At 34.2% G+C, this 23,117-nt stretch overlaps 1 protein-coding gene and 1 non-coding gene across 3 annotated transcripts in view; one reads left to right on the forward strand and one right to left on the reverse strand.

Annotated features, from left to right (window-relative positions):
• The window catches only part of KIFAP3 (kinesin associated protein 3), a 167,503-nt gene that overhangs the window by 34,507 nt on the left and 109,879 nt on the right, over positions 1 to 23,117 (reverse strand). For both annotated transcript variants that reach the window (XM_068541225.1, XM_068541224.1), the window contains exons 16-18: positions 19,728 to 19,826; positions 14,022 to 14,107; positions 924 to 1,113 (exon numbers count right to left, since the gene is read on the reverse strand). In XM_068541225.1, coding sequence (XP_068397326.1) covers positions 924 to 1,113; positions 14,022 to 14,107; positions 19,728 to 19,826 — 375 coding nt within the window. The remainder of the gene's footprint in view (positions 1 to 923; positions 1,114 to 14,021; positions 14,108 to 19,727; positions 19,827 to 23,117) is intronic.
• TRNAG-UCC (transfer RNA glycine (anticodon UCC)) lies at positions 3,282 to 3,354 on the forward strand. Its single transcript has one exon. It is a non-coding gene; the product is annotated as a tRNA-Gly (tRNA).

The following is a 23,117-nucleotide window of genomic DNA, read 5'->3' on the forward strand; positions in this document are numbered from 1 at the left end:
AGAAATCTATTTAATTTTCAAACTAAAGTACCGATTTTCCAGGATTCAAGTATCTATATCAAATATAAAAATAATGGAGCCTTACGGGCAATATGCACAGCATACAGTTATGAAAATATATGAATGAATACATAGCAGGAAAAAAAGGTGAGCCATTAATTCAGATACAATTACTTTAAATGCTTTTTATTTGCAACCTGCTACAGATCTTAGTTAGAAATCCTTTCTTTCGTCTCTTCAACTAAATGACTTCAATGAAGTAATTAATACTGGTAACAGTGCAACACATTAAAAGGCAGAATATGCAAAAACTTACTGTTCTTAGTACCAAAATCCCTGGAAAAAGGCAGGATGGCAGAATCAACAAGGGTATGTAAGATCTATGTAAAAATTAAGTTTTGCCTTGAAAATACTAGCAAGAGTTTAGAGTGAAAAAACTATTGCTATAAAATGTCTAAATCTTCCCAACCAGAGAACCAAACAGGGGTTACTAGTTCGAAACTAAAGCAAAACCATGGCAAAATGAGACTGTTAAAATGAAACACACTGGAAAAGAAAACATAAATCAGTAAATTATACATTTAAATAAATGCAGAATAGAGAAAAATATCACATTTTCAAACAGAAGTCGGAAATCTTGAAGATGTCATTTTAAGTTACACATTCTAAGAGCCATTAATTTTCCTGGTCACAGCCTTTTTAATGGAGATCACATCAAAGACTAACTTGGAAAAAAATAATGGTGAGTTAATAGGTTTGCGTGGTGTGTGTACTGATGTTATGTCTAAAATCATTAGCAGAAGGCCATTTATATACTAAAAGAAGTGCTTACAAAGCTTGGGAATGAGCAAGGTTGGCAGACAAAAGTCCCTATTTATATCACACACACAGACTACTTATTTTTGCTTTGGTTATCATTTTACCTGAGCTGTAGAAAAGGTCAGGTCTCTCGAGAATGTCTCCTTCATGGATGTATGGCTCAATTCGATCATCACCATACAAGTACTGCTCACTCTCATCCATCTGACGACTCTCTACCATCTCCAGCCACTGAGAGTTATGCCAGCGAAACTTTTCACTCTGAATTTTCTTAGCCCATTCTTCATCATATTCCTATTGCAAACAAAGTCAACTATTTTTATGTAAGCTTATGAAGGCATTTCCTTGGCACTCAGATAGCAGTACATTTAGCTTATAAGAAGAGAATTTTGGGGCCTTTGTTTGGGTCAGAGAAGACATTAAAAGTACCTGTTCAGAATTACTGTATATGATCATCAATAAAAATCAATTTATTACATATACTAAAGACATCTCTCTTTGGATTATCAATCGCCATTGGCAATGGCAAAAACTGGAAAAGTTCAAATTTCACAAATTCTTTATCTAAGTATTACTAGAATTTAGGTAAGCAACCAGACTTCAGTTTCCAAAGAGTCTTGTGGCTATAATTACTGTGGCACTAATGACAGGTGGTTAAGCATTAAAATTACATCTTTCGCTGTATCTTTTTTGTTTAGATAACATGTTTCAGTAGGAAAAAAAAAAGCACTATTAAAGTATTTCTCCTAAAAACTGAAATGGTTTACTACAAAAAACAAATAGCAGAATTTAATTCAATTTTGTTTCAACCACAAAATAATAATGTCTTATTTGGTCATAATTATTTCTTTAAATATCTCCTGCTTTAACCATGAACTCCTTTTTAAAAAAAATTTATTTATTTATTTATTTTTGGCTGTGTTGGGTCTTTATTTCTGTGCGAGGGCCTTCTCTAGTTGTGGCAAGCGGGGGCCACTGTTCATCGCGGTGCGCGGGCCTCTCACTATCGCGGCCTCTCTTGTTGCGGAGCACAGGCTCCAGACACGCAGGCTCAGTAATTGTGCCTCACGGGTCTAGTTGCTCCGCGGCATGTGGGATCCTCCCAGACCAGGGCTCGAACCCGTGTCCCCTGCATTGGCAGGCAGATTCTCAACCACTGCGCCACCAGGGAAGCTCAACCATGAACTCTTGAGGAGCAAGACAGTGGCTTATTCATTGTATCTGTAGCATCTATTCACAGAGAACTTCATTGGTACGTGTTTTTGAAGGACAAGTAGGCAAATTATTACAAAAGTTAACAGCTGAACCCATCTAGCTCCACAGGTTGTGGTTACTTCTGACAAGTGTATTCACTTAATTAATGGACAGTACCACTGATGACTTAGATGGAAAAAAAAAAGGCTTCAGGTATTTCTTGTCATCCTAATCACAGGGTTCTTAGTTTTAAACTCCTCTGTGGTATCTTTAACACTTTTGTTTATAGTTATTTTTTTTTTAAGTTGGAAAGGTGCCAGGCAATACTACTGTCCTCCAATAGTTAGGATGATCACGATAACTAAGAGGTGGACCAAATATACATTTTAGGTAAATGCTGAGCAATTTTCATACAAAGCCAAGTAACGCTGAAGTCAAAAACTGTCATCATGGAATAAATTTCTGGGATGTAAGAATACATATGAAATTTTATAATAAATGTATTTATTATTATCAAAATTTTTCTTGTTAAATTTTAAGTTTCACATTATCAATATATCTCTTAGCAGTGTCAGCTGTTAGACTGTGTGTTCTATACTGTACAACTCTGAAACTATATAGATGTTACTTATCGACTTAGGTTGGTGGAAGTAGAAGATATTTTTTGGCTATGGTACTGCTAATGGCAATTTTGCCACCAAATTATTAAGCTTTCATTCTTTCTAGTGGTTATCTATTAAAATTCCTATTAGTTGTCAGTTTATTTCCTAATATAATTATTTAAAATTAAATTGTATAAAAGTAAGAGTTATCATAAATATTATTGCATTTTACTTAAAATAATAAACATTAATTCAACTGTTATAATAACAATATTTAATAGAATATGCCTTATAATACCAGATATCCTATTAGATCTACATTAAATACCGGAACTAATTTGAGTGGTATTGTTTCTTTCATGAATAGTAGTTTGTTTCACTTGGCAAGAGGTATAAAACTAATTTTTCATTTTGGTAGAAAAATTTTAAATTTGATTGTCTGAATGAAGAAGTATTCAAGGAAGATGATAGACATATGATTTGAATGTTTTATTATAATTTAAGTTCAAGCATGTGGATTCCTAGTGTAAGAACAGAAGTTGAAATCATCAAGCGCCCAAAGCATGTAAAATATGGGGTTTGCTATTCCACTAAGACTAAAACTTGCTTCTTGTGAATATCTGTGAAATGTTACAGAGGTACGTATAATTTAAAAAAGTAAATCCTTCCCTGGTGGTCCAGTGGTTAAGACTCTGCACTTCCAATGCAGGGGGCGCAGGTTCGATCCCTGGTCAGGGAACAAAGGTCCCACGTGCTGCATGGTGTGGCCAAAAAAAATAAAATAAAAAAGTAAATCCTTAAACTGTATATCCATAAAAAGTGTATTTGGCCTAGTAAGTAATGCTCTGCACAAAGAAGAAAATTCACGCTTATTCTATGAGTTATCATCTCTACCCTTCTTGTAAGATTTTACTATTCTAGTTTAATAATAAAAAATACACCTAATAAATGTAGAAATGTGTAATAAATAAGCTGTTTTCATCACAAACAACAGCTTTTCTAACTTAAACCTTATTACACTTTAAACTTACTGCTATGTTCTTATTAATGAACCTACACACACAAGCCTGAGTTTTTTTTTTTTATAAGACTATCTACACTATATTTGACAGAAGTCCAAACACACAAACCAAAAACATCCATGAGACTCCATGGCTAGCTTTTGACACTAAAGCTTGACTTGTTAGTGTCTTGGGAAAGCTGATTTTCCAATGCAGTGAGTTAGCATCAGATTTAATAAGACTACCCTTAGGCTGATCTGAATTCCTTTAAAGCTTTTGCCTTTCTTTTATTATGATTATTTTTTAATATCAGTTTATGACTGAGCAAACCCACAGAACCAGGGCATCTCTTAACATTATAAGGCCAAAAAGTACAGTAACAATGATATAGACTGTACTGTTATTTTCTGCATTAAAGATAATTTTATTCTGATTTTAAGTATTTTTGTACTATAAAACAACAGGTTTACTTTTCTATGACTAACATAATGAGTAACATGTACATTATTGTTTACTGGATGACAACTATGGTTGTCTTCTCAGCTCTTCAGAAAAAAAACAAAAACAAAAGTTTCTCCCTCAGTAAATATGAAACAGAATATGTTATTCTATACCAAGCTGAGTAATCATTTAGGATATAGAAAATTATGTTCTGCAAAAGATCCAACAATGATTACAGATTCCTACTACAATGAATCCACTACCATGACAAGTGGAGTTTTCACAAAAGATGGCCTTGAGACTTATTAAGTACAGTGAGCTTTTTGTTATAGATCATAGGAAAGAAAATGGCAAAACACCCTGACCAAACAGTGTCAAGGCCTTTAAGTCTCAAGCAGTTATGACTTTTTGAAAACATTTGGAGTTTTGTGATTATAAAACTATTTCCTGACTGAAAGTTGAAAATAATAGAAAAAATACCCTAATATCTTTACCTTAGATAGAGCCACAATAAATACTGGTATATACCAGTTTTCAGTGACTTTCTTAATTCTAATATTAGCAGCTAACTTTGGAGGATGTTTTAAAATACGCATTTTTAAATTTAGAGGCTAAGTATAAAACATTATTAAGATATTGTACTTGTGCCATAAAGGTTTGCTCTAGTTTGTGATAATGCAGCCTCAGGTATATTTACCAAATGTAGCATCTTGGAATGAAGCATGTTATGAGGAATGCAATATTTGTTTAAATATTTTCATTTCTTCTTCCTTAATAGCAAATTGGTTAGAATCAAAAAAGATAGTACAGTTTTGCTATATGATGCTGTATTTTTCATCTTTATGTTTCTGAAACACTGATTTTTATGTTCCAGATTTCTTGAAAATTAAATTTTTTAGCTTATGGATGTTGAAGATCTATTTATCAACCATAGTGAATTAATAGGTTAGGACAGTGGTCCCCAAAATTTTAGATTTTAGAAAGGTTCAAAAGTAAATCTGTGGGACTTGGGACTTCCCTGGTGGTGCAGTGGTTAAGAATCCACCTGCCAATGGAGGGGACATGGGTTTGAACCCTGGTCCGGGAAGATTCCACATGCCGTGGAGCAGCTAAGCTCGTGCGCCGCAACTACTGAGCCTGTGCTCTAGAGCCCACGGGCCACAACTACGAGCCCGAGTGCCACAACTACTGAAGCCTGCGTGCCTAGAGTCCGTGCTCCGCAACAAGAGAAGCCACTGCAATGAGAAGCCCGCGCACCGCAACGAGAGTAGCCCCCGCTCACCGCAACTAGAGAAAGCCCGCGTGTAGCAACGAAGACCCAACGCAGCCAAAAATAAATACATAAATGAATAAATTTAATTTCTTAAAAAAGTAAATCTGTGGGACTGATATTAAATGTAAATCAACTGCCACCTACTATTATTGTTTTATAAACGAAAGGCCATTTTAAGACTAAAAATGTGAGAAAGACGATCTCAAAATAAAGATACACCTTCCCAACACTAAAACACTTTAACTTTACATTTACAACTCCTCCCCAGTTCTGGTCTCTCTCTTCTCTTTCCTCTCTCACTTTCACACACACACACACACACACTTTTTTCTTTTCCCTCTCTTTTCCATTTTAGTGAAAACCAGTGAAAGCTTTATCACACCCCAGTGGACCAGCATATTCTGGAATCCCTAGCCTCAGCTATCTTCTGTATCTATCCTCAATGAGTATAGTTTAATAGCCCTGGCAAAGTCATACTTTCTTTGTGTCTCAGAGTCTGAATTTACAGACACTAATAATGTGGTATGGTATAATACAAAGAACATTGGATAAGGGCCAAGAGACCTGGGTTCTCCTTCTAGTTCTGATACTAACAGAAATATGCAACCTTCTAAAGGTATTTTAACATCTGTTGGTCTCAGATTCTTCAACTGTAAAATGAAACAAATCTAAGATTTGTTCAAGTTCTAACATTCCTCAAATACAAATCTATAATTAATACCATTACCTCATAAAGCTGTTGAAATAACTATCCTCCAAAACTGCAGAATAATAGCAATATACAGAGGTCATCTTTTAAAAATTACGTAGCAATTCTAAATGAATATTGTATCAAAATTTAATAAATTCAACATATATCAATTAAAACCAATTCCCTCTAACCCCTCTTCCCCAAATCTCTACTTCCCTCTTATATCACTGCCCCCTCATTATCAGAAAATAACTACGGGAATTCAGGGATGCCATAGCTCAAACACAGGCAAGAAACGTCATCAAACTTTGTCAAGCTATTGCAGAAATACTCTAGGAATATAGTTGCTTTTTCTTCATTTTTGAAATGCTTCTTTTCACAAGGAGTGCACCCTGATATCCTTGCTTTGGGACTCTAGTTTGTCTTGTATTTAAAGGTACACATGCTTTGTCTTTTATTTTCTTCTCAGCTCCTGACATTACGACCTTAAGCACTAGTTTTCATAAATTCTAAAGTGTCACAAAAGACTTATGGTTTGATTTTATACGGAGTGTGCCATCCTTTTTGAAGTCCTCTATCATTTTGTTTACTACTTAACCACTGAAACATTATGAAGCCTTAACCAGCTTATCATCAGAGCCTGTTCACTATCAGGAAAACTCTTTGTCACTGGCTTCCGTCACACCTTGTATGTGATTAACACACTACAGGGTAACATAGGGCTACATAGATCTGCTTTGTGTTCTAACGTAACTGACGGAAAACAGATTTTCCTTTCTCCTTTAACGTGGCAGCCCCCTAATTGAGAATGTAATATGGTTTATTTAATACAATTCTTCATACTAAATTAAAGCAGATCTAGAGTAATTTAGTTGCTCATTAAGATTAAGGTAGTAGCTGCTAAAAAGATGCCTTTTATAGCTTAGAAAATACTTCTCCCAATGATATGTATATATTATCTATATTTATCTAACACATAATTAAACACACATACATAATAGAGTTGTTGACGTTCATGCACATACTACATATTTCTCAATAGTACTGTCCCAAATGTTGCCCTTTAGTCTTGACTATGGCATTTTCTAACCAGACCTCAAAGTACAATTATCTCTTCAACCTCTGTTTAAAGCACTGAGGAGGCTCATCTGTGTAATATCATTTCAAATATCATGTCCACAAAGTAAAAGATATAACTAAATAAAATTTATTTAAGCAAGGAATCATGACTTTTCTTTCATACCATGCTTGTTTTTTTTTTTTTTTAATCCAACTGCTGACAATTAAAAAAACCAATAAAGTAACATGCATAATACTGGCAGGGAATACACATACATGCATATATACATATGCATGTAAATTCTAATAAACTAGAAAAATATCTTAAATTTCTGCCTTTCAGATTTATGCAATATAAAAATGAACTCCATAAGAGGGCTAACCACTAAAACCAACTGGGTTTATCTCACGAAGCCCAATTTGACTGTATGGAATTGAGAAATAAACATCAAACTTACAAATCTGAGAAATGAAAATTTGCCAATACTGTAAAACAAGCAAGAACCAACTCCACCTTCTTTGGAAAGAACATTTTAGAAGTTTCTGTCAACAACTCACTTGAAAATCCCTCCTCTGTGCCCATAACCAACCTGCAAGCCAATTAAAAGTAAAAACCTTCTACCCATCTTACCAATCCCTACCCATTCTATGGTTTTGAAATCCTGTCCTGAAATAACCTGAGTTTTAAGCTAACCCTAATCCTAACCCTATGAAACATTCTCTATAACTTCCCTTTCAAGATATTATAAGACATTTTAAAAAAGTGTTCTCCCTTGCTGGACGTTTATTAATAAATCCACCTTTTCTGTCTGACACAGGCTTCCCCTGGTAATTTTTGTGGGAACTATAACAGTTGATGTCTTAGAGGTTACATGTAAACCTACATTAGATAACTCACTTCAATATACCAGTCTTATTAAATATAATCGTGTCTATCCTAGAATGAAGATAGCACCTTGTTTTCGTAGTTTAAAATAATTCCAGATTATTATAACACACACAATTTGCCAATGATCAAAATCAAGAGTTAAAAGAGAAAAAGCTGCCATTCAAAATCTTAGTGACACAAACCTGTGTTAGTATCAGAGCACATGTAGGCCTGTGGCTGGCTAGAAAGACAACAGACATCAGTATTTTACCAGAGAACCTAGGTACATTCCCTTCTCCATAAACATCCTGTAGATGTTTTTATTAGTACAGAATATCTATTGACAGCCCATGTAGTAGTACTGCCCCTGAAAGGCCAGTTCATGTCTAGACGACAGTATCCTGGTGTCTAGATCGTAAACTTTTATATTCTAGAGACTTCGTGTTTTTTATTCCCAGTGTCAACCTTAGCTGTCCGGAGCACAGTATGTGCTTAATAAACATGCATTAAATGTTTGACAACCCAGTAATGTCAGGGGAGGAAATTGTTTACTAATTGGGTAGGAATTTGAGGTTCTCAAATACTTCATACAAAGCTGAGGAAGGACTGAGGGATAAAAATCTATTTGGGTTTTCAGAAGCTCTCTATGTTAGAGGGTTCTGATCTTCCCTTGATGATCTTCAAGGCTTGGAAGAGAAAAGGCAATGGTCGATTGCTGTATAATTCCCTTGGAAGATGAGGAAGCTAGGCTCCTCTCTCCTGGCCTCCCTTCTCCTCTCTGCAGCTGCCCCATTCCCTGCCTCCCAAAGCTACATGCAAAGCCTAGTCAGACAGGCAACAATTTGCTGATGAGGCCATAGAGACTGCATCACCAAACATGTAATCCTCTATGGTACAAAGAGTACTATGAACACATATCTGTTTCAATTCACCAATTGAGGGCCTGGGCCTAAGCACATTAAACACTTCATCACTAATGTAACATTTCTATAATTTGGGGAAAGAACACTTTACTGCAGAAGGCATATTTCCCTAAGGTTTGCAAGGCATCTAATTTTTCTTAGTATTATTCCATGATGTTTGTTTTGAGTGCAAGAAGTTTGCTTTCTTAAAGATAAATCGCCTTAAGCTACAAATGTTCCCACTTTTTCTGTATTTTTTTGATCATAGCCACGTCAAGAATACTCGGCAATCACAATCCAGAGGTAGAAAAGAGTCTTAAGAGATCATCCACTTCCATTTTAGGCAGGTTTCTAACAAACTATTTTAGAAAGCTGGTTATTTAACTGTTACTAATGTTAACTGGACAGACTTCACATTCTCCCTTGACAGCCTATTTCTAGTGTTTCATCATCTTTGCTGTGTCTAATCAAAGTTTCTCCTGTTTCAAATTAAGTCAATTTCCTCTTGTTTTACTCTTTAAAAAGATTTGGGACAAGCCAATAGCACCCTGCGTCGTGATCAGTAATAGAGTCTGAGCTCAAAGAACTAAAGAATGGCAGCTACGTCCCAAGTGGACCTGAGAAGCTGTCTTTTTACTGATGCATTAAAATGCCCCACTCCTCAAATTTCTTCCAAATGAGGCCCAGCAAACCAGGAGTATAACTTTGGTCTGAGGTTAGTCTGGTTTGGTCTGATAAATTGAGTCCAAATCCAAATTAGTCACCACAGATTCAGAACGTGGGTAATTTAACACGTGGGGCACTTCTACACTAGCAAAGGTAGCTTCCTATTTCTCTACACTGTCCTAATCAACACCTTTCAGTAAATTGACCTATTCTGTTAACTTCCCTGACATGAAGTCTTAAAATGCCAAATTCAGCCATTTTGCAGGCCAATCTTAAAGTAAACTACAAATAGAAATATGTCTGGCCAAAATATATATTCCAAGTAACTTTCCAGAGTTAAAATCCAAACTGTGAACAGATTATCTTCCCACATCATTTTAAAAGTTGAACGGAAAATAACATAAAGAATTAACTGTACTAAGGAAAGGAAACGTTGATCCAGATACTGAATCTATATGTAAACTTCGCAACTTGGTGTGAATTTTGGTTTAGTTTGAACACAACATACTGAGTGACCATCAAGTGGCAGAGGCTTCATATATATTTTCTCTAACTTCTTTAGTCCTCAGAAGTGTCACTGTAAACTAAATCTTCAAACAGTGACTCGCCTGAGATTGTTCAGCAGGGAGAGAACTAGAATCAGTTGTACTCTAAATGCAATACTCTATTGGATCAAGTTGCCACTTCACAGAGGCCAGAAGCTGAATCTAAGATCAGAATCCCTATCAACTGACAAGGGAAGAAAAATGTTTCGGGAAGAAGCTGCTCCTGGTGGTGCAGTTTCCTATCACCGAGATAAAACTGAGCCAGGGCCTTGAATCCGATAAGGTGTATAATAGCAGACAGGTAAAAAAACATTCTTCTCGCAGAACATGGGATGTTTCCAGAGTCTGGTGCCCACCTATCAGCTGTACTGGACTACTTCTTCTCTTCTGAGAAACTCAGCTATGACTATGACTCAGTTGAGTAGCACAGCATAGGACTTCCAGATCACATGAATAATTCACATGTGAATATCTTTAAATAGTCTCACTTTAACAACTCTAGTATTTCTGAGTACCTTTTCAGACTTAAGTTTTACAAAGTATGAAATGAAACAATCTAAAATTACTTGGCACCATATCAAATGCTTACTTTGTGAGTCCAGTGCAGAGAGGCACAGGGAGATTAGGTGAACTTTCAGATTGCTTGTTCAAATCTGTTTTATGCTAACTCACATGATCAGACAGCATCTTAGGGAACCATATAGAGCTAGCTGATATATCACCAGTTTCACTTTGCTGATTCTTCTTGGAAGTCCTCTTATTCACAAGGCTTTTTATGAATGTAATAATCTAAAATAATTTTCTTTGTGATTTTATATTTTAACTCTGACCAGGATTTATAAGTTCTTGCAAGGAGGGTAGGATCAACAAAGTAAAATGAAGACTAAAAATATTCATTGGATTTAGAAAAATGAAGGTCAAGGTGACTTTCGTAAGCACCACTTCAATGCAGTAACGGAGGCAGAAGCAAGAATTGGTAGAAAGGAGAAAGGGGAATGTAGAAAGGAGGATGGGAAAGTGAAGAAATGAAGGAAGTAATATGCAGACATTTTTTTCAAAATGTTGATTCTAAAGAGAAAGAGAGAGCTAGGACAGAAGACACAGGGTGGGGATAACTCCTGATAACTCCTGTTTAAGACGAGAGACTTGAGCCCAGAGCTTAGAAATAACTGGGAATGAAAATTTTATCTTATGACAAATGAATTCACATTTTACAATAAAGATTTTTATAAGACTAAGCTGGCCTTTTGGAACTATCACTAGCCTGTATTCTAAACCAAACGTACCTAATACATAAACCTAAACATATTTTTACCTTCCATCTACTTTTTCTCAAAAGAAGGTAATTTTAAAAGCATGATAAAGGCAATTCATAACAGACTGACGTCTCTCTCTTTTCCTCATTGCTCAAGGTAAGATAATCAGATATAGAACTTTAAGAAGTTTCTTATTCTTATACTATATACTTTATATACAACAATGACATTAGTGATCTAGAAAATAGTACATGAGTCATGAAACTGTTCATAAACCCTGTGACCAGTGGCTTATATGTATGAAACATCTTGGTGGAGCAAGGATTTAATACATAAAGCTTCCCTATTTTAATTTAGATATCAAAGCTAAAATGTCAAGATTTCGTTTTAGTTTTAAACCAGTAATGGTTTAAAGATTTACTTTTAAACCAGTAATGATATATTTTGTCAAATCCAAAAAAACAGATGAAATCAAATAAGATGAATTTCTAAAATAAAATGCATGAAATGGACCAGAAAGTACCTGGTGGTAATCTGACTTTGTAACGAAATCACTAGCAGAAATGCCAACTTAGAGGATTTCAAGGAAGGTGTTAATTGATTCTTTAAGCTGCTATCCTGATCCTTTTAAAACACTTAAGTAAAACTTTGAAAAACTACTGTATAGGCTATATTCAAGAATTTTTTTTACAGGATGAGCCAAAATAAACAGTGTAAATCCAGCCCAAAGAAGGAAGTAGGTTGTGCATGTGTGTATGCCATAGGTGAGAAAAATACTCAAAGTAATCCAGCATCTAGCACATCCCAGGTACAAGGGTCAAGTCCAGGCAGAAGGGCAGCACAATGTCTGAAGAAAAGTCTGCACAGTGAGCAAGTTTCTAATCCAGGGCTCAGATTAACCCTCTGATCGAATTCTTACAGTTATATATACTGTAAAAACTTCTAAAGTCATGAATAACATTAAAATTTTGGGGTGTTTCATCATTCCAAAGCGATTTATAAAACAAATCTATGTCTACAACAAAAATTATCAAAGAATTGAAAAAATAGTTGATACAAGATTTGATTTATTAAAAAAATGTAATGGCCAAACTGCAAAGATGACTGTGCTGAGTTTTGGCAAAACTGTCATCAAACTCCCTGCTTCTCTGCAATAATTTTTCTGAAAAACAAGTGATTCTGAGATGGCATTTAGACCAGATCTAAAACTCTGAATATGTATAAAACCTCTTTAGGGGCTTCCCTGGTGGCGCAGTGGTTGGGAATCTGCCTGCCAATGCAGGGGACATGGGTTCGAGCCCTGGTCTGGGAAGATCCCACATGCCACGGAGCAACTAGGTCCGTGAGCCACAACTACTGAGCCTGCGCGTCCGGAGCCTGTGCTCCGCAACAAGAGAGGCCGCGACAGTGAGAGGCCCGCGCACCGTGATGAAGAGTGGCCCCCGCTCGCCGCAACTGGAGAAAGCCCTCGCACAGCAATGAAGACGCAACACAGCCAAAAATAAATAAATAAATTAATTAATTAATTAAAAACCTTTCTTTAAAAAAAAAAACAAAAAAAAATCTCTTTAAGTAAGGAGCCTATACTTAAAAGTTGAAAGCCAAAGGTCTTAATAATGTTTAAACAGTGAATTTAGTGGGCAGAAGACCTAAACAGACATTTCTCCAAAGAAGAAATACAGATAGTCAACAGGCCATAAAAAGATGCTCAACATCCCTAATTATTAGAGAAATGCAAATCAAAACTACAATGAGGTACTACCTCACACCAGTCAGGATATGGCCATCATTAAAAAGTCTACAAGTAACAAATGCTGGAGAGGGTGTGGAGAAAAGGGAACCCTCCCACACTGTTGGTGGGAATATAAGCTGGTGCAGCCACATGGGAAACAGTATGGAGGTTCCTCAAAAAACTAAAAATAGAGTTGCCGTATGATCAAGCCATCCCACTCCTGGGCATATATCTGGACAAAACTATAATTCAAAAAGATGCATGCATCCCTATGTCCACAGCAGCACTATTCACAATAGCCAAGACATGGAAACAACGTAAATGTCCATTGACAGATGAATGGATAAAGAAGATGTGGTACATATATACAATGGAATACTACTCAGCCATAAAAAAGAATGTAATAATGTCCTTTGCAGCAACATGGGTGGACCCAGAGATTATCATACTAAATGAGGTAAATCAGAAAGAGAAACACAAATACCATATGATATCACTTTTTTGTGGAATCTAAAATATGACACAAATGAACTTATCTACAAAACAGAAACAGACTCACATACATAGAGAATAGACTTGTGGTTGCCAAGGGGGTTAGAGAGGGATGGAGTGGGAGTTTGGGGTTAGTAGATGCAAACTAGTATACATGGAATGGATAAACAAGGTCCTACTGTATAGCACAGGGAACTATACTCAATATCCTGTGATAAACCATAATGAAAAAAGTATTAAAAAGAATGTATGTGTATGTACAACTGAATCACTTTGGTTACAGCAGAAATTAACACAACATTGTAAATCAACTATACTTCAATTAAAAAGTGAATTTAGTATCATTGCATCTTCTGAACTTTACCAAAATTCAAATTCAATGCATATATTGAATGCAAAGTTCTAAACAGGTGTACAATGTCTCTTTCGCCCCACAAAATAAAGACTATTATACTTTGTGTAGGAAGAAAAATTACTTACCGCTATAATATCTAATGTATTATCGCAGACTTTTCGGATTTCATTATTTTTATCATGCATCAGATCTATGAGATATGCTGGAGCCTCTAAATAAAAAGTGGTTAAAGAAACAAACTGTGCTTGAGATTGCAGCTATTCAATCATGTTAGAGAATCCTGCATTTCTCTAAATTCAAATGTTAATCTGAAATTTAACTTCAAATTTTAAAATAAAATCATTACTACAAGATGACCAAAAATATTTAATATTTCATTTATTTAAAAAACATGGATAACAGGGATAAGAAAGGGGGGAGAAAAACCTAGATAAAAATGGGTAAGGAAAACAGAGCCAGTAAATCTCAGAAAATCCAAGGCCATATTTTTGAAACCATGAAACTTGTGAAAGTAACTAAAGAAGGAGCTCTACAGCTGCATAGTTGTAAAACTTTGATTGACCTGACCCTCCTAAAAGTTCAGAAAAATTAATTTCACACAAAAATTCACATACAAAAAATTTCACACAACAGAAAAGAATCATAGTCAAACCCCATATATGGGTATGGTTATTATAAGGAAGAGAAAACATAAGACATTTTTACATAAAAGCTGAAAGCTGCAACCCTAATATTTCAAAAAGAAATAAAAGAATTTAAGAAATCAATAGATATATATGAAAGAACAATATGAATCAGAATTAGAAAATTCAGAGAAATAATTCCAGAAATAACCAAAAATAAATGTAAAAATCATTTCAAATATATAAAAACTAAGTTTATAGTAATGCAAGAGTAAATAAAAGCAACAGATAAAACTCTAAGTTAAACCGAAGGTAAAAAAGAAGAAAATTTGTAAAATTTTAAAAAATGAAAAGAAATTAAAAAGATTAGAAAATGACAGATACTAAAGATAGGCAAAGAAGATCCAACATAATATTGATAGAAATTTTAAAGAACAACCAAAGCAACAGAACAAATACTATAAACTACAACTCAAGAAAATTTGCCTAAAATTAAAAAAAAAAAAAAAGACGAAACTACATACTGAAAGACTATATTTGCATACTTGGAAAAATCAAGCAAGGATGATGAACACCAAGTCAAATTCTAATAAAACTACTTGGCTTTAAAAAAACACAGAAACATACTTTGGTCTTCCTGGCAAAAAGATCGAGTCACTTATAAGGGAAAAAAAAGTAAACTGTCATCAGACTTTATGACAGAGAATTAGTAGACTACAGACTTCTCATTGCCAGCAATTCAAGGTGGAAAAATACCTTCAAATTGCTGAGGGAAATAACTGGAAATATAGAATTCCATATTCTGCTAAATTATTATTAAAGAGGACAAACTAGTTATTTTCAGATACACATATATTTATTACTCATAGATGTTCACTAAGCAGTATAAGAGAATGTAATCAATTATGAAAGAAATCAATGCAGAAAAATAAAGGAACTGAATCCAAGAAAAAACAGTAAATGAGAAAACATACTATACTATTTAACATACTATAAATCCTAAATAAGCACTGGTTTTTAAAAAGGGATAATCAAAATAATAATTTTAAAATGTTATAAAAATCTTATGTTATAAAAATGAGGTGAAATTACAATACTAGAGAGCAACAAATAACATGGACTATGGAAGTGGAGACATTAGACTTACAAGTAGAAGAACAGATATATTCGTTTGGAACTTGGTGAGAATGCACATTGAACTTTAAGGGTAACACAAAAGAAAAGAAATGGAATGTATAAATAACAAGTAGGGGAAAAGGGAAGAATAAAGAAAACTCAAATCAATAAAGAAACCTCAATGGATCTAAAAGAGGCAGTGAAGAAAGAGAAAGCTATAATCTCCAATACTTAAAGTTGGTCTTGGTTAAAACTATTTGAAACAAAGCCCACAAGTTTCTAACAAGAAACTCTAGCACATGTGTACAAGCAAATGACATTTTTTGAGGCAATGATTATAATGCCAAAAAATTTTTATCAAGTTTCATAGCAAGTGGCAAAGACAGAGGTTAACCCAGATCTTCTATTCATCAGTGCTACTTACTATTTTTGGGGGGGAATAAAAGGGATATATTTAAAATGTAGAAAAATATACAGGAAAATATATCTGTGTACACTCAAATTCATTTTTAGAAAAATCTGTAAAGAATATGGTGTTTATTGCCTCTTTTCTCTACTGGAATGTAAATTCCATTAGGGTAGGGACTTGGTCTATTTTGTTCACTATGGTATCCCCAGCTCTGAGAATATAACAGGTGCTCAATAAATTTTTATTTAATAAATAAATAAATAAGACCTACTCTACATACTACCCGTGGATTTTGTGAGGATAAGATGAAAATAAAATTCTTAGGAAACTCTTAGGAATTCTCCGGGGGAATCTAAAAGGATCTAGTCAAACTTGGGTTGTTTTATTTTGCATGCTGAAACTGTCGGGATTATATGAAAATTAATTATTATTATAGCACTGGTTCTCAATTCCTATGAGTTGTGCTCAGAGCCATTTTTAATATTTCAAACATCTTAATATAAATCATATATTTACCTAAAATAAGTCTACACCAACCATTTCAAAATGTCAAGTTTCTTTCATTCTGTTAAAAATTTTATCAAATAATGTTGATCAGATTTTCTAACTTAAAAAATTGGAAAAAGCAATGATTTCCTGCCTAATAAATTTTATTTAAAATATTTAAGTATATTGGTTTCATAGAGAAAAATCACAGTAAAATGCTTAAAATTATGGTGAAATATTTAAATAATAATTTTAAACTATGTTACAAAATACGAGACATACTCAAATATCATTGACATCAACAAAAATCTTGTTTTTTGAAAACCAAAATATTGGGCTGAAGCCCTTCAGCAATCTTTATCCAATCTTAAGACATGGACTAAAGCATCAGATCTAATATTCCTTGATGCTTTTGTAAAAATTTTAATTCAGCAGATCTTTTATCTCCCACTCCCACCATTATCAACACGTTATATTCTTCAGAATAACTATTTAAAAAGTATTGACTTTAGATTCAATGGCTTAACAAAAATCGCACTTGGGAGAAAATGAAAAGAAAGTTACACTGAGAAGAAAAAATCAAATACAAGTAGTCTTAATAGTGTGAGCTTTGCAAATAAGGTACGGAGAGTACATTTAAAACAGACAGACCAGAGCAGAGGTAACACTTATTCACTGTGTGTCAGGCACCTGGTATGTACTTTAAACGCTTCATTCTTCTTTAGTCCTAAGGAAGAAACACTATGAGATGACACATAAACAAGGGGCTGCCTTCCAAAGAAGTTACCTAAAAAACGCTATACTTTCACTTTAATGTTTTCTAACATGTGTTTCTTACAGTGACTTCTGGAGTTATATAAATCTTCTCTACATAAAATACTCTTTTAGAGATTCTCAACCCAGAAAAGCATATTAAAGGCTCCAAGAAGACCCTGCAGCAAGAATATCTGTTTAACTTTAACTCAGTGTTTCCCAAACTCATTTATCACAGAACCTTTTTTCATTAAGCAACTATTAATTCTAGAGGCACACATTCCATGGAACACAGCTGAAAAGTTATTCCAACGATGTTAACATTGCTCAAAAGTGTATTTCGAATTTATCTTTCTGGGAGAGTTAGTTTATAAGCCACATTTTAAAAATATTTATTACTTTATGATAAAAAGAGTTCTCTCTAGTGAAGCTGTTACAGCAAAATAGTATTTGCATTTTGACAGCCCTTAGCAAAATGAACATTTCTCAATTAAACTTGCTTTAATCAGACTTGACTCTTGGAGACCTTATATGGTTCCAGAAATTAAACTTGTCCTCAAAAGAAAGGCAATGTTAATACTTAAAGCACGTGTTATTGGCTCTGAACACCAGAGGAGCCTCAAAATGTTTTGAGCAATAGCCCAGTGTATAAAAAAGTATCCCAATTAAATTTTAAATTTTTAAAGAGCATTTACCATTTAGATACATGAATTCATTGACTAAACAAGTTCTAACTACATGGCAGGTACTATAAGTTTTGGGTATGGATAAAAGGAAGACAAAGCCAGTCCTTGAGCTAGAGGAGCTCAAAATCTTTTGGTAGAGACAGGCATATAAATACATAATTTAAAGTACTTTATTAGAGGTGAAAAATAAAGAAATTACTCCCAATGGTAAGAAGGCAGGCACAGGATTAGAAAGGCTAAACTGAGAAGATGGCTTATAAACTTATCTTTGATGAGTTGGAGACTGTCAGGTAAAAAAAAAGAAAAAAAAAATGCATCTGAGTTTGACAAGGCATACGAAGAGGGAATAAGTTATGACAGGGAGGGTAATGTCTGATAAATGATGAGAAATTTGGTATGCTAAGAGAAACTGTGTATTATAAGGTTAAAGGGCAACTTTAGAAAAATAGGTTAAGGTCAGGTTATGAAGAGATATACGCAAAAAACAATTTAGATTTTTCATATGGGTAATGAACGATTTTACGCAGTATTTGAAAGCAGCTTTTTTTTTCTTTTTTTGTACACAAATAAGCAGACCACCACAATTAAAAAAAAACAAAAATCACAAAGATTCAGCTTAGATACATCCACTGCTAGCCTTTCATGACATTCCAAGACTTGGTTTATATATATCCTCTCCTGTGCCTGATGTACATACCTTTATGACATTGATTACACTGGATTTTAATTTTATATTGATTTACTTGTCTAGCCTTCCAATTAGACTATAAACTCCTTGAGTACAGGGACTGACACTTTTATATGTCTAGCACTTAAAACAGTATCTGTTAGATGGCCAGAACTTGATAAATGTTTGCAGAATAAACGAATGATTAATTATGTAGTAAAAGAGACAGCAGACACAACATTTTCAACTAAGGGACTGGGTGGATGACATTTATTATCGACCATGAATACAGAAGGTAGACTTTTTGAGAGGTAGATGTTAGCAATATCGAATACCCTTTTGGATGCAATAGTGATAAAATACCAATTTCTGAGTATCTCTCTGTGTTGGGAACTATTACTATTAAATCCACTAGTACTGACAGCTATCCTATAGGAGGTCTTTTTATTTTAATAATATTATGGCCATTTTATAGATGCAAGATTGTATGCTCAAGGAAATTAAGTATGGACATTATCCAATGTTCTGTAGCTAGTAAGTGCATTTAAAATTAGGGCTATTTAATTATATTATATTATATTATTTAATTATAATGCTTTATAGGCCATACTATGCCCCCTTAGGTAGGTGGAAGACATCCAGGTGGCAGTTAGCAACAAATGCCTGGGACTCAAGAAAGAGGTTTCGAAGATATCAAATACTTGTTAGCATATAAGTAGCATAGGAGCTGAAGTCATGGGAATAGAAGATGTGTTTTCCCATGTATAGTGAATAAGGTAAGATTAAAAGAGGACTAAGGATAGTCCTAGGAACCTGTGACATATAAGTTATGTTAATAGAGAAGGAAGGTATGAGATATTTGTTAGGTTTTTTAGGAAACCTGACAAGTTAATAAAATTGTTCTCCAATGTATCTTACCTATATACTGATTTGGGGTAAATAGCTTCTATGAAGAATAGCTTGCCCTCTAAATTTATTTCAAAACTTGATATTTTCTACAATATTTGAACACTTGCAAGAAAAAATACCTAAAAATGCATCTTTTCTTAATATGTGAAGTGTCATTATCTATGGTAAACATTGAAGGATACGTGTTTCCTTGATTATGACATCTCTTGTGGCTTGGTGGAAAACCATTTGGTAGAAGACATAAATTATCTGACACACAAATTCATCATCTTCTTGTTGAGCTGAAAAGAAACAGAAAACTTCAAATAAAAGAATACTATATTATATACAAAATTGAAAAACATTGAGGGGAAAAATGAAGAATGAGAAAAACTAACGGTGACAAGGAGACAGGTAAAGGACAATTAGTTTAAATTATTTATAATATATGGGTGGCATGTATCATTTACATCTTAGGTGTTTTTTCTAAATTACTTGATGGTGATCAGTCAAAAAATTTCATAATAATATATTTTCAGAAGTTTTAGTAAATTTGGTTGTGGTCAAACTAAATAGGTTAAATTACTTTGAAATACAAAAATAAAAAATAAGAGTGTAAAGAGAGAAATTATATCATCTCTGAGTCCAAACCACACTACTTGAGACTGTTCATCTCAAAAGGTTATATCTAGGAAGAACTGAGAAACAAGACATGTTTAAGAGAATAGTAATGGTGCTTTTCTGTAATTTTTGCTATTTTTTGCCACCAAGTATAAAGAAATTGATTAAGTTAACGTCTAAGTCCCCAATGTGACATGGCAACACTTACCACCACTTGTGGGGACTTCTTTTTTTTTTTGGTGCCTCATAAAAAAGTTCTTCAAATAATTCTAATTTGTAACATAAACCTGGTTTTATTTTGTCTCTATAATGTTGACCTTACATGAGAAAAATGGTTCTTAAAAAATCACATCTTCGGGCTTCCCTGGTGGCGCAGTGGTTGAGAGTCTGCCTGCCAATGCAGGGGACACGGGTTCGAGCCCTGGTCTGGGAAGATCCCACATGCCACGGAGCAACTGGGCCCGTGAGCCACAACTGCTGAGCCTGCGCATCTGGAGCCTGTGCCCCGCAACGGGAGGGGCTGCGATAGTGAGAGGCCCTCGCACCGCGATGAAGAGTGGCCCCCGCACCACGATGAAGAGTGGCCCCCGCTTGCCGCAACTAGAGAAAGCCCTCGCACGAAACGAAGACCCAACACAGCTAAAAATAAATAAATAAAGTAGCTATTAAAAAAAAAAAAAAAATCACATTTTCTAAGTTTTTGGTAGAAATTAGACTGTTATAAACAGGTTTTTTCTTTGTTGAATAATGTTAACAAAATTAAACTTTACTTATTGGTATGAAGTAATAGAGTAATTTTAGTTCCAATCAATTATACTAGTAAAAAGGAATGTTACATAATCATACAAACTAATTAAGAAATGTTTATTATCATGAAAAGAAGACTAACAGAATAGCGGATGACCACTGATTAATACATGTAATGGCAAAAGCAAATACTTATAGAAATCCAATTTTTAGATACTGGTTATGAAATTTGATTTACTAATAGTCTGCTAACAACTCTTGGCAACAGATCAGTGCTATCTGTTAGACAAAGATTTACAGGTCAACAGAGCATCCAACCAGCTGTGTGGAATAAATTGTGGTCCCCTCAAAGTCCAACTGTTCCAAATAATTTTCCTCACTAACTTGTCAAAGTCCAAGTCTCTTAGACTACTTGGGTTTAAATTTTATTAATTTCTCTCTTGGTATATAGTGTTCCCTCACTTAACCCCAAGGGTTTTAATCTTGAAAATCCATATATTTCATAAAAACAGTAGTATACAGCCTCTGCCTGTGATAACCACATGTCAGAGAACATCAAAATATAGTAAAACACTGAGCTGGCTCTGTTATTATCTCTCAGTCATAATCAAAATGGGACAGCAATTCAAGGACCCAGATCATTTTGTTTCAACTTTCTCCAGCTCACCACAAAATCCTCATTCTCACTCTGCCAACTACATTATCTTTACTTTCACCTCCCAACTACCTGGTCTTTTAATAATTTCTAATCCGAAAACTCCTGGCTGTGTGAAGGGTGCACCAAAACAAATACATATACACTATTTGTAGACATACTTCAAATATGGAGGCACTATCTCTAGATGACCATTAAAATACATTATCTTAAAGAATTTACAAATCAAACTTTTAAAGATTTAGAAGAGAAAAATGGGCAAAAGACTTAAACAGGCACTTCACTTTATTAGCCATATCCAATAACCAATAAATACAAATAGGTACTCAATTTCATTAATTATTAGGGAGATGCAAATTAAAACCACAATGAGATACCACTATGAAGGCTATAATTAAAGAGGCTGGATGCCAAAATATGTTGGTGATGTAGAATAACTGGAACTTTTGTACATTGCTGGTGGGACTGCAAATTGGCACAACTACTTTGGAAAACAAAGTAGTTGGCATTATTTCTAAAGCCAAATATATGCGTACTCTGTTCTGCTCCTAAGTATGTGTCTAACAGAAATGAGTAAATATGTTCACTAATTGAAATGCTTAAGAATGCTCATAGGAGCATTACTTATAATAATAGCCCATCAATTACAGGAAAAAACTGTAAAAAACACAAATACATGGAGGCTAAACAGTGCACTACTAAATAACCAAGAGATCACTGAAGAAATCAAAGAAGAAATTAAAAAATACATAGAAACAATGACAACGAAAACACGACGACCCAAAACCTATGGGATGCAGCAAAAGCAGTTCTAAGATGGACGTTTATAGCAAATTTAATCTCACCTCAAGAAACAAGAAAAACCTCAAATAAACAATCTAACCTTACACCTAAAGCAACAAGAGAAAGAAGAACAAAGAAAACCCAAAGTCAGTAGAAGGAAAGAAATCATAAAGATCAGAGCAGAAATAAATGAAATAGAAATGAAGAAAACAAGAGCAAAGATCAATAAAACTATAAGTTGGTTCTTTGAGAAGATAAACAAAATTGATAAACTTTAGCCAGACTCACCAAGAAAAAAAGAGAGAGGATGCAAATCTGTAAAATTAGAAATGAAATAGGAGAAATCACAAACGACACCACAGAAATACAAAGGATTATAAGAGACTATTACAAACAACTCTATGCCAATAAAATGGACAACCACAAAGAAATGGACAAATTCTTGGAAAGGTACAATTTTCCAGGACTGAACCAGAAAGAATTAGAAAATATAACCAGACCTATCACAAGTAATGAAATTGAAACTATAATTAAAAATCTTCCAACAAACAAAATTCCAGGACGAGATGGCTTCACAGGCAAATTCTATCAAACATTTAGAGAAGAGTTAACACCAATCCTTCTCAAACTCTTCCAAAAAATTGCAGAGGGAGGAACACTCCCAAATTCATTCAACGAAGCCACCACCACCCTGATACTAAAACCAGACAAAGATATCACAAAAAAAGAAAATTACAGACTAATATCACTGATGAACATAGATGCAAAAATCCTCAACAAAATACTA

This window comes from Eschrichtius robustus, chromosome 3, assembly GCF_028021215.1.
Source record: "Eschrichtius robustus isolate mEscRob2 chromosome 3, mEscRob2.pri, whole genome shotgun sequence".
In the NCBI taxonomy this organism is placed as follows: domain Eukaryota; kingdom Metazoa; phylum Chordata; class Mammalia; order Artiodactyla; family Eschrichtiidae; genus Eschrichtius; species Eschrichtius robustus.